At 37.2% G+C, this 13,301-nt stretch overlaps 1 protein-coding gene across 1 annotated transcript in view; it reads left to right on the top strand.

Moving 5' to 3' along the window:
* The window catches only part of LRP1B (LDL receptor related protein 1B), a 3,669,685-nt gene that overhangs the window by 3,194,300 nt on the left and 462,084 nt on the right, over window positions 1–13,301 (top strand). Inside the window, exon 67 of the mRNA XM_086955170.1 lies at window positions 11,558–11,602. Coding sequence (XP_086811296.1) covers window positions 11,558–11,602 — 45 coding nt within the window. The remainder of the gene's footprint in view (window positions 1–11,557; window positions 11,603–13,301) is intronic.

Below are 13,301 nucleotides of genomic sequence, written 5' to 3'. Positions count from 1 at the left end.
GGTTTCAGTTAGCTAGTTTTACAGCAAAAGACATGCTTTATAAAATGATACTCTGTATGCATTTTTTTTAATAATAAAACAAATTGCTTAAAGAAGGAATAGTGACTAAACAAAAAACACTTTTATCTTTATGTATTTCAACGTTTTATTTACACATGAGTATCAGAATCATTGTACACTATTTTAAATAATTGCAAAACGTCCAAAATATATACAATTATAACATGTTTAAATCATTCTAAACATCTAAAATATTATTTTATTTATAAAACTAAAAACCCAATTACACCATTCATACCTGCCAACTAAGGGCGAACAAAGCAAACACAAGGAGATGGTGGATGGAGCGCGTAAACTTTTCAAACACTCACCCCCATTCACTGATCTGGGTTGAATCCATCATCGTTCTTTAGCTCACTTCGCCACACTGGTTCAGACACAGCTATTTTCAAATCAGCCTTGACCCTGTACCTCATGGGAACAGTCCAGCCTGAACAGCCAAGCCATGTCTTCCCTGGACTGGAAACAAGCATCCTGGGACCGGTTTTGGGGTAACAGCTCTCATCAGACAGGCTAGCTTAAATCCAGTGGTAAAGTGAGCAAGGGACCCATGTCTTGGCATACCCTGCCAACTTAGGGCAAACAAAGCAAACATAAGGAGATGATGTACGGAGCGCTGAAACTTTTCAGACACTCACCTCCTGTCACCATTTCCTCCCACCAAATGGTTGTATTGTTGCAGCGCCGGGCCTCTGTGCACCCCCTCAGGGAGCAGCTTGGCTCGGTCTTTCCAAAGGCTAATGAATAAGAAGAGGCTGCTAGAGGACTGACTATTTTGGGTAATTTCCGGATTGTAAGTTCTAAAACTACTTCCTGTAATAGTTATAATAATTCAGGGCTTGGCAAGTTTTTGGATTTATATTAACCATTGATTTGATACTTTGAATGTATTGTTGGCTCGCTCCAATGAAAATATAGAAGACTTATTAGGTTTACAAAAGCCTGCCCATGTTGGCTTATGGAGTTATCAGCACTACAATAGAAAAACAATGATGTTAGCTATTTTTCCTTACCAGGGCATATAAAATATATTTTATATTGTGTCTGCTTTTTATTACAAATTACCCTACCCTTGGGGCACCTAGGGCAGACTTTAAGGGTGATTCCTAAGTCATAAACAGGTAGGTTTAGACTTTGGAAACACTTTTAATTCCACATTAATTCCAGAATTAAGTTTTGTCATAATTTTATTTATAAACTAGCCTGCAAGGCAGGCCTGACTTTAAATGACCCCAGAAACCACATCAGTGCACACTTAGGGGCATTAAGTCTATTGGGATCTCTAAACCTACATGTCCTGCCATTTGCTTGTGACGTGCAGATAGGTTGTCATTGCCCATTAGAATTACATAAATTGCCATAAACCATTAGAGGCTAGAGGACTGGGCATGATTAGCAGAGCACAGGGCACTTTCAGAGTTAGTAACCACCAGCATCTGTAAAAAAGTGGGAGTGATCAGGGCAAAAAGAATGACTTTCCTACACTGAGGAAAACTTGATTTGTCACTGCCTATGACTTTGTTTTTTCATTTATGTAGGGAGCTCTAGAATTCTAGGTTAAGCCCCCACGCAGAGTCCACATAATAAGGAGTACTTGATTAGCACATGCTAGAACGTATTGTGCTCTGTATATTCGACTTTTATAAAACATCTGTGAATTTAATTTTACTTGACATATTTTTAATAATCGTAAAATCATATAAAATATTTAAATTATGAAAAATGCGTATACACATTTCACTGATTGAGAATGAATACATCTTTAAGAAACCATATTTTAGACTGATCACAATGCAGAAATATCTAAGTAGAGGTGTCTATTCTCTGTCGTCAATTTAGCAGAAAGCAGAATGGAAGTCTTGAATCCATTATTTCTAAATACTCATTTTCTCTTCTCACAGTTTGAGGCTGGCCATCAACAGAACTGATTATGGAAAACACTCACATCTCTTCTTTTTTTTACTCCTAATATCACTTGAAGGAGATGTAGTTGTAGAAAATTCAATAATTTCACCTTGGGATACTTTCTATTCTTAACCCTGAAAACATTTTCAAAATGCATTTTATATTTACCAAACCCCAATAATATAGACCACTACATTTTCCAATTTATTACCTGTTTTTGCAGAAAAATAATAACATTTTCTTGCATTCAGAAAAACAGTTCACAAAGACAGATATAATTTATGAAGTGGCATGTATACTAGAGTAACTAATTTAAATCGAGTTGTCATTTACCAAAAATTATACTGATGAATAGTCTGACAGCGCTACAATTTTCTTTCAAGTACATTCTCAAGCAGAAATAAACATAATATCTTGGCTCTTTGATGAATAATGTTGTTTGGTCTCAGTACTCTAAATCTGATCTGAAGCCTTGGTAGCTGTAGAACAGAGCAGACAGTCTTAACTTAGAGGGAATGTGTTAAACATTTATCAGTTAAAAGGTAGAAAACACAATACAATTAAAAACACTTTGATTTATAAAAATAGAGTAGAATACTAGACACCAATGTGACAAAATCAGGTGTAGTGAATCAGAGATGTGATTTTTCAAAGTTTTAGATGTTTCTAATAGCAAAAAGCCAACCAGATATCTGGTCACAGTAGACCACATCAAAGTGAAAAGTTAAGGCTGACCATGATGGAACACAGATCAGATACAGGTACCAAGTTTGGTCCGGTGAAAAGTATTACCTTCTGACACCGACAATTTTTGGCAGTTGAATATCCTCAGCATGGCAAGGAGATGGGTTCCATGACGCTGGATAGCCATCGGACAAAAACCTGGTGAAACTATTGACTTTTGAATTGAAAGCTCAGATTGGGAACAATTAAATTCAAACTTTGTGCCCAGGGAAGTTACCCCATCAGCAAAATACTTTCAGTATCTTCTCCCAGTGAAGATCTCTAATTGTTAATTGTAATTTGTTATGTTGCGGCGGGTTGTGGGGTTTGTAGGGGTACAGGGTGGGAAGTAATGCAATTATCATCAATTAATATTTTCATTTTTATTACTATTAATTATTTAATTGATAATCAATCATGTTAATTGAGTATTACATTTTTTTAAAGTTTTAATTACAATATGGGTTATGGGGTTTGTAGTGGTAAAGGGTGAGGAGTTAATTATTTTTAATTAATTAATAGTTAATTCAAGTTGATTATTTAATTGATATTAATTATGGAAATTGTGTAATTAATTTGATTTTTTACTTGTAATTTAGGTACAGGTTGCAGGGTGTGTAGTGGTAAAGGGTGGGACGTTAATTATTATATATATTGCTTTAATAATATTAATTATTTAATTGCCAATTATGTGAATTGTGTAATAAATCGTTTTTAAGTTTAGAGTGGGACTAGTTGATTTTGCCACTTTTGGTTTCCAAGGCTTTCCAAACTGTTACTCCACTGGAGCCCAGTGCTTTCCCTACTATTTTACCGTCAGGAGTGGCAATAGTAAATTGTACCCTTCCTGAGCGATTTTCCAAATGCTGCACAGATTGGAGCAGGAATAGTTAATTTTCCCTTCCTGAGTCCAACACTTTCTCTACTGTTGCACAGAATAGAGTGAGAAATTGAATAGTAAATCTTATCCCTCCTGAGTCCAAAGCTTCCCCTACTGTTGCACATAATGTAGTGGGAACAGTAAATAATATCCCTCCTGAGTCCAAAGCTTTCTCTACTGTTGCACAGACTGGAGTGGAAATAGAAATTGTTCTACCTCCTGAGTCTGATGCTTTCCATACTGTTGTACAATTGGAGTAGTAATAGTAAATCGTATTCCACCTGAGTTCAACAATTTCCCTACCATTCCACAGACTGAAGTGGGATTAGTAAATGCTACCGCTCCTGATTCCAATGCTTTCCATACTGTTGTATGTATTGGAGTGGAAATAGTTTATTTATTACTCCCATGGTCTAATAGTTAGGAATTAGTATTTAAAAAACCTTAGAAATTCATAGAAAAAAAACAAAGTTTACAGTGATGTTTTAGTTGCAGTGACATTTCACTCAAATACAACCAGAGAAATTCAGCTGTTATAGTTAACAGAGCTAACTATAACTTGTGTCAGTGACAGTAAGGAGTGTAAGTATTTGTTAGTATATGTATGAGTAGTGAAGGTGTGTGTGTTTCTGTATGGATGAGTATGTAGCTGTGTTTGGGTGAGTGAGTAGGTAAACGAGTAGCGCTATGGGTGACTGAGAGTGTATGAGTGGCTGTATGGGTGTATTAGTGTATATCGCAGCGGCTGTATTGGTGAGTGACTGGCTGTATGAGTGCCTGTATGGGTGAATACATGCATGTGTATGTAGACCTATCATTCAGTGAGTGGGTATATATGTACTAGTATCGGTTTGTCAATGGTTACAAGAATGCTGGTCTGAAATTTGGGGTAGTTGTATAATAGCTTTTATTGGGGTTTGACTAGGTGCATCAGAGATTATGTGGGTGATATCATCAGTGATGTTATTTGAGATGTCACTAGTGATGTCACTGACCATGTCATGAGTGATGTAATTTGTGAAGTCATCTGCAGTGCATTGTAGGGGTGCAAGTTATAGTTAGCTCAGCTAATTATAACAGCTGAATTTCTCTTGTTTTGTGTGAGTGAAATGTCACCCGAAATTTCAAATGCTTTTTAAATGCTAATTCCAAACTATATACCTATAACGTCCCTGAAACCAGTGTTTTTTCAGTGTATATATATATATATATATATATATATATATATATATATATATATATATATATATATATATATGTATGTATGTATGTATGTATGTATGTATGTATGTATGTATGTATATATATATATATATATATATATATATATATATATATATATATATATATATATATATATATATATGAATAAATCCTGCACAGCTGCTGCGTCTTCAATCGCGTGGTACCAGCAAAACAGGACACGGACCCAAATTTGTGTGCCTTTCAAATTTTATTCACCCAAGTCGTCTGAGACGCGTTTCGCGGCGCCGCTTCTGCACTCGATACATACATATATATATATATATATATATATATATAAAGCGCTCAAAACCTTCGAACCAGTTATCGAAGAAGACGACACAGCGTAGTGGAAGAACCTTCTCTTTATTTCATAAGTCGCTTACGACGTGTTTCGCCTGACCCAGCAGGCTTGGTCACGATAAAGTTTTGTTTCAAACATACAAACATTTAAAGTGCTAAGTACTCACGTGATGCATCACGTGATTAACAAAATCATAGAACTAAAAGAGTTATTTACATGGATTCTCTTCGAGCTGAACATTAAGTTAATGGGTAGTTTCTCGATTTCATTTTGGTAAAAACAAATCAAAGTGCAATATACATAAATAAAGCCATTATTCGAAGCGGCGAAATACAGTGAAAGAATGGATAAGAAACAATAAATGTATCCTTTTTATGTACCCAATCCTCTATCCCAAATAGGGACATTAACACCGTTCCTTGGAAAACTAATTCAGCCCAAGTGGGCTTTTGATTAACCAACACCACTTCTATTGGCAATTCATAGTCAATAATCAACATCCAAAATTAATGTAGTCTAAATAGTACTCCCTTGTGCTCAGAAGAATCGCTAGATATTCATTAAAGAATAAAGCCCAAGTGGGCAAACCCAATTAGTCCTATTCGATAACTGTACGAACACTTCTCTAAAAACAATTCTGTGTATTTCTACAACTTTTCTTCTGGAGAAAAATGAACTTTGCTATGCAGGAAGTCAAGTAAACCACACAAAATATGATTTTTAAAGTCATAAAACAATTCAGAGGTGAGTGTACAGATCTTCTTCAATGTTCAGTCCATACGGGCTTTTTGTATTTAATTCAACTATGTACCATGACTCCAGTTTGCGTAGTTTCTTCACCCTATCCCCCCCTCTCTCATTCAAGGGCACGGAATCAATTACATAGTAGGATAGACTGCTCACATTTTTATCATGGACTTTTTCGAAGTGTCGGGCGACTGGATATGACCTGTCAGCGTTTTTTATTGCCCTCAAATGTTGTAGTATCCGTTGGTGGACGGGTTTGATTGTACTACCAACATACTGTAGATTACATCCACAGCACAAAACATATATCGAAAACTCCGTTTTGCAGTCAAATTGTCCTTTGATTCTTTTCGTTCTGTTTGAGAGGCCTGGTTTGTATGTAGGGTGGTGTGGAGTGCAAAAAACGATGGATTTGGCCCAGATCCTTGTACTGGGGTGAATGTAAGACATTGATCTACATTCTGTCCATCAAATTGTTTTTTGTAATTTTCTCCCTGAGTGTACTGGGGTAGCTCAGAAGTGGGTCCCAGAGCCTCCACACCACTGGAGTCAAGCTAGCCGGGCTGATGAGAGGTGTTACCTCGAAACCGGTCCGGTCCTCGGATGCTTGATTCCGGTCTGGGAAAGATATGGCTGTGTGGTTCGGACTGGACTGTTCCCATGGGGCACAGGGTCATAGCTGATTTGCATAAAGCCATTATCTAACCCAGGGTGGTGTGGAGTGCAAAAAACGATGGATTTAGGCCCAGATCCTTGTACTGGGGTGAATGTAAGACATTGATCTACATTCTGTTCATCAAATTGTTTTTTGTAATTTTCTCCCTGAGTGTACTGGGGTAGCTCAGACGTGGGTCCCAGAGCCTCCACATCACTGGAGTCAAGCTAGCCGGGCTGATGAGAGGTGTTATCTCGAAACCGGTCCGGTCCTCGGATGCTTGTTTCCGGTCTGGGAAAAATATGGCTGTGTAGTTCGGACTGGACTGTTCCCATGGGGCACAGGGTCAGAGCTGATTTGCATAAAGCCATTATCTAACCCAGGGTGGTGTGGAGTGCAAAAAACGATGGATTTAGGCCCAGATTCTTGCACTGGGGTGAATGTAAGACATTGATCTACATTCTGTCCATCAAATTGTTTTTTGTAATATTCTCCCTGAGTGTACTGGGGTAGCTCAGACGTGGGTCCCAGAGCCTCCACACCACTGGAGTCAAGCTAGCCGGGCTGATGAGAGGTGTTACCTCGAAACCGGTCCGGTCCTCGGATGCTTGATTCCGGCATGGGAAAGATGTGGCTGTGTAGTTCGGACTGGACTGTTCCCATGGGGTACAGGGTCAGAGCTGATTTGCATAAAGCCATTATCTAACCCAGGGTGGTGTGGAGTGCAAAAAAAGATGGATTTAGGCCCAGATCCTTGTACTGGGGTGAATGTAAGACATTGATCTACATTCTGTCCATCAAATTGTTTTTTGTAATTTTCTCCCTGAGTGTACTGGGGTAGCTCAGACGTGGGTCCCAGAGCCTCCACACCACTGGAGTCAAGCTAGCCGGGCTGATGAGAGGTGTTACCTCGAAACCGGTCCGGTCCTCGGATGCTTGATTCCGGTCTGGGAAAGATATGGCTGTGTAGTTCGGACTGAACTGTTCCCATGGGGCACAGGGTCAGAGCTGATTTGCATAAAGCCATTATCTAACCCAGGGTGGTGTGGAGTGCAAAAAACGATGGATTTAGGCCCAGGTCCTTGTACTGGGGTGAATGTAAGACATTGATCTACATTCTGTCCATCAAATTGTTTTTTGTATAATTTATTAGTCCATCACATAGGGAAAATGCCTACTAAGGTTACATGTCTCACTCTATTTTCTCTTTACTGTGTTCTTACTGTAAATGTTTATTTTAAATGTGTAATCATATTTTCATCCAAGCAAAAACAGCACTTGATTTATGATAGACTGAAGATGAAGATTATATAGTACTTCATTAGAGTTTATAACATTTAGACCCTTAATCTGAGTGGTGTATACATTCTCATGATAATTACAGTTATTGTAGTCATCAGATTCAAAAGTGGAATATTCTTTTGCACAGAGATTTCGGCAGTGAAGTTCGGGAAATATCAATTTCTATATGTCAATTCACAAAACGTAATCCCTGTTATTTCACTGCCTTCAGAATTACCAGAACACCTGGTAATGGTAGTCTTGGGGCAGAGAAAAAAATGTACTCTATGGGACTGCTAGAAAACTGACCACCCTACTTAGGGCCATATTTACTAAACTTTGACGCAATGCAACAAGGTAAGTTGCTGTGCTGCTTTGCATCAAAGGGAGAGATTAAATGTGTCACATCTAACAAGATATGGTGCATTTCTGCTTTCTCGTAGCGTTTGCTCACTTCTGGCTGCCTAGTGACAATACAGGCACCCTTTTGCTTTGATGCAAGGGTGCCTTCAGTGGTCAAAATAGCTTTTGTGCAGGAAGGCAGAAATTTGTGCACAAAAGGTATTCTTAGGGGCATATTCCTTTTTGTATGTGTGATGCAAAATGCAGAAAGCATACATAAGAGAAAGTAATGAGAAAAATATAAATATTTCTCCTTTTTAGGCCATCCTTGGGCATGCACATCTTTTTGGTACAAGTCCACCTTAACAAATCTTTGCATATATGGGGTTGCATCAAAATATATGTGTTGTTGCACAATAACGCCCATGCTCCAGCCATGTAACTCCTACCTGACACAGGATAGCACAAGTAGCGCTATTCACTGCCTTGCATTAATTGTTGTTTTTTTTTTCAAACCCACCCGCATTGGGCTCTGAGTGACTTTCTAAATCCCAAAATAGATTTGTGTCCATGTTGTGCCAAAAAAGTGCTGCAAGCCTGATACAAAATCTTAGTGAGCCAGGACTTTTTGATTTCTGCGAGGCAGGGGAAGATCACTCTGCTTTTAACAGAGCCCCACTAAAACCATTGAAACTTTTCTGAGCAGGCGCAATGTTTGTTGTTCTGTTTAGCAAAGTTTTTACATTTGTTAAAAAACAAACTCACAAAGCAAACATTTGCTATTGAAAAACAAAAGTAAGAAGTGTCCCTGAGAATGCAAGTTTTCATCCAGTGCATGGGATCATTGTTTTTTCCTGTTTCGGACCATCAACTCCAAACAGTGCAAAGGTTGTTGATATATGCACCGCTAAATGGGTCTGATATACTTTGCCAACAGCAACATATCAACAGTAGAGACAGCATAAGGTTGACTGCCAGAAACATGGCTGTTCTGTCAACTATATATAGAGTGAGATAAGAATTTGACAGTCCAGACGTTTGTGATGTTTTTGAAAAATGTCCCGCACCCACCAAACTTCAAATGAGACTCCAGGTTTCATGGTTTCCTCGTGTTCCACTCATCTTTAATTCTATTTATATTCTTTTTAGATTTTATTAATGGAGCGTTCTCTTTTTTTATTGATCGTCACTGTTCGTACCTGATCAGAGTAAGCACACTCTCTAACTCATTCTCTTTGAATTAAATACTAGACTTCTTTTATTTGGCAGTGCTGTGCTTGAAATGCAAGTTATTTTCTCTAATCAGCTTCACCATATCTTCAGATTAATAATTTCACTTAATAATTGCACTTTTGGATAAGCAATTAATCAAGGCAAAGCCAAGTTTCCATCTGCGGTAAATAAACAATTGTTCCTGGGAATAGTTTCATTGTGTAATTATTCCCTAGTCCTGGAAAAAATCTTCAACTAAGCATGTCAAGCAATACTTCATTATGTCATGGGATTACGCATTACTTCCTTTTTCTAAATGGGGATAGTGCATGTTTGGATTGGTTGTAATAAAACCTATTAAGTAACACAATAGCCCAGAACAGTAAACTGTTGTGATTTACAGTCACCACCTACAGTGCAATTAAACCCATTCCTAGGGCAATAACCGAGGATTAGAAAACAATTTTTATTTTGTATGTGTATTGAAAGCTGTCACCCTCTACACCCAATATATTACTTTAATGTTTGAGAGGTAAACATATAACATGGCCTGAAATATTGCTGGTTGTTTCATTTTGAAGATATGATTTTGCAACATAGAAAATCTTACAGTTTGTTTTTAGTGTTTCTGTGAATGTTACACTATGGAATATAGTCTTGACTGATAAACACAGCGACGGCCGGCACAGTTAAATGTGGTGCAGCGGGGCAGGCTGGGGTAGGAGACAAACGAATAGGTATAATTAAATAAATAAAACCTATTCTGTAGTCTGTCGACTTCCCCCTGCCGGCCCTGCCCGCCCTGCCCTACCGCACTTACCTATGTTGGCCGCCACTGGATAAATATATGGACAACTTGATGTGTGTACTAAATTTATTTCTAGTTTCACAGCACTACAGATCTGTTTAAAGACAGAGCCTCACTAGATAAAGGGGATGAATGGTTGTCGGTAACAATTTATTGCAAAAGACATTCACAGGATGGAATTTAGTGAACAAGCCTCAGCCTTAAAAAGAAGTTCAAAAAGAGTGGAAAAAAACTTACATAATGTGGGTGTACTCAAAGTGTCATGCAAATCTTCAACAGAAACCTTGGTGTGCCTCTTGAATTAATAGCTACATACTTTCCAATCAATTAAAATTGGTAATAGTTAAGTTTTATGATCGAACGAGAGACACATTTGACATAACATGGTACTTTTTTTATTATTACCTTTCTCTATATGAAGTATAATGGTGTGTTTCTTTTTCAATAAATTTAAAGTATATATTCTTTAGGTGAGTTGAGAAAAGAAGTAAGGGTACAACGAAATTTTGCAGTGAGAGTGTCAAGAATGACTACATTCATGGCAGATAAGACCAAAGGGTTGTTATTGACTTCATCTTGGGTGACTAAAGTGGGATTAGGAATTTTGCCAGATTTACATGCTAAATTATTACTGCTCTTTAAATCCATGTCAGCCTGTCATTTGCAATATATAAGTTTGAAGACAAAATATCAAAAGTGTCCCCAAGGAAAAGAATGTGAACACACACATTTTGTTCAGAGAAAATTTTGTTGGAGAATCTGATATCTTCACATGATTATGATAATTCCCGCTGTTAAAGGTTTGCATGTGAACGAAGAGGGGCATGTCAATACAATAGTGTAAAACAAGCTGAACAACCATCACTGTGATAAACTTGCATTTACCATAATCTGCATATTATTAATCTAAAATAGTCCACAATGCAATACTGTAAATATTTAGGCCCCCAGAGTATCTAATCAATTTGAGCCTGTGAAAATATTTTAAAAGTGCTAGTGACTCCACTGACTATTGATTAGGAGCTTTATCTTTGGTCATTTCAGAATAGTATCACCGGTGCCACGCTAATTGCAATGCCTTAAAAGGAATTTGAATGTTATTATGGAAATAGGTTCTGTGTAGTTCCTCATATCTGTGCAAGCTCTAAATAATGGATGTCAGTAAACACTACTCAACTTTAACTATTTTAAAAGCTCTCATGCAGAATAAGACAGACTGTTGAAGATTAGGAATGTTATAGATGAAACAGCATATTTACCACATACCAAATTAACAATGAATTAAAGTTTTTTGAACATCAGTAGTTACAACGCAATTTCATTTTCATATGAATACTCAGCTGCATTTCATTTCCAAATGTTGCCTCACTTCCAGTGTTGCCTCTTTCCTTCTTTTAGATGGTACATTGGGAAATGCAATGCAGCTGCAACATATGGACATGGGTGAGTGGGAAATTACTGTTAAACTTCTTTGTCCGTAAATTATCATTATAACATGTACTGTATTTGTTTACCACTTTACAAGTCTGACACATTTAATAGAATCATCAAAGCATCTGTAAATAGAAATACCTTAAGATGCAATTCAATACTTCCTCATTCACATTTGGATTTATTTTGCATTAAATGTGCCACAACCAAGGGAGGGCAAACTTTTACATAGGCGGTTTCCCAGATTAGAAGATGCAGGCACTCCAACACATCATTTAATTAGCAGGTTTATCATGCATGTGTGACACAGCAGCCATGATGCCTTTAGCGAAATTGCCTTGTTCACAAATTGCAAGCCAAAGCTTTTTGGCCCTTGGGTTTGATCTCCTGTCTACGTAAGGTAAATTTCTCTTATCTTGTCTAGCATTCTAGATTTTGCCTTTAACATTACTCAAATTGAAGTAAACATAATATTAGAAGCAGAGTTCATCCTATTTAACTTTAACAAATGTATGCTCAGTAGTCATATTATTTTTTGAGTTAAATAACTAATTACATCTAATACAAAATATAAAGTAGCCTACACTCTGTATAGGGCACATTCTGGTATGGTCATCCTCAAATAATGTAATTCTAAATCATTGATATTGACCTTATTTCTGTTCTGGCCACAGGATCATGAATCTCTCAATAAATGTGCAAAGGGGGGAAGAAAGACACCTTCCTCCTAACAAAGTCATGCATGCACTGCTAATTACCTCACATTGCTCATGCCATCTTCATGTCATCATTAATAAATCACTGCAATATCACTGCAACATTGTCAATTAACTTATTGATGAAAAACTGTATTAGTATGCTTCAAATAGGTTTATTTAGCAACAACGGTTACAAAAGCCGACGCGTTTCGCCGTGACCAATCCTTACGGCGAAACGCATCGGCTTTTGTAACCGTTGTTGCTAAATAAACCTATTGTAAGCATCCCGGAGTGTCCCGACCCTTTCTGAACCTGGGAGGTTTACAGGAAGTTTGCTGCTATATTTACAAAAAACGCTGCTAGAGCCCTGGATTACCGGTATCGAGTGGTAACATATATATATCAAGTTGGATCCTTTGTGAGCTTCGTTTTGGCTGTTTGCTGTGGCGTAATGAGGTCTGCACCCTGATGTTGCCTGTCATCCACTGACGGGTTGGGATTGCTTTTTCATATATATATATATATATACATATATATATCTATATATGTATGTATATATGTATGTATATATATATATATATATATATATATTCACTGAAAAAAACATAGGTTTCAGGCCTTATATAATTAGGAATCAGTGATGTCACTGACCATGTCATGAATGATCTAATATGTGACATCATCAGCAGTGGATTGCGGGTGTGCGAAATATAGTTAGTACAACTAACTATATAGGAGCAATTTCAATGGTTTTGTATGAGTGAAATGTCCAGCTAACTATAACACCCCTAAAACTTATAGTTTTTTGAGTGATTTTCAAAGGTTTTTTAAATGCTAATTCTTAACTATATAAGGCCTGACACCTATGTTTTTTTTCAGTGAATTTCAAAGGTTTTTTGAATGCTAATTCCTAACTATATAAGGCCTGAAACCTATGGTTTTTTCAGTGAATTTCAAAGTTTTTTTAATGCTAATTCCTAACTATATAAGGCCTGAAACCTATGTTTTTTTAG

This window comes from Lissotriton vulgaris, chromosome 2_1 (genome assembly GCF_964263255.1).
Source record: "Lissotriton vulgaris chromosome 2_1, aLisVul1.2, whole genome shotgun sequence".
Lineage (NCBI taxonomy): Eukaryota > Metazoa > Chordata > Amphibia > Caudata > Salamandridae > Lissotriton > Lissotriton vulgaris.
This window is presented reverse-complemented; position numbering and strand designations above follow the sequence as displayed.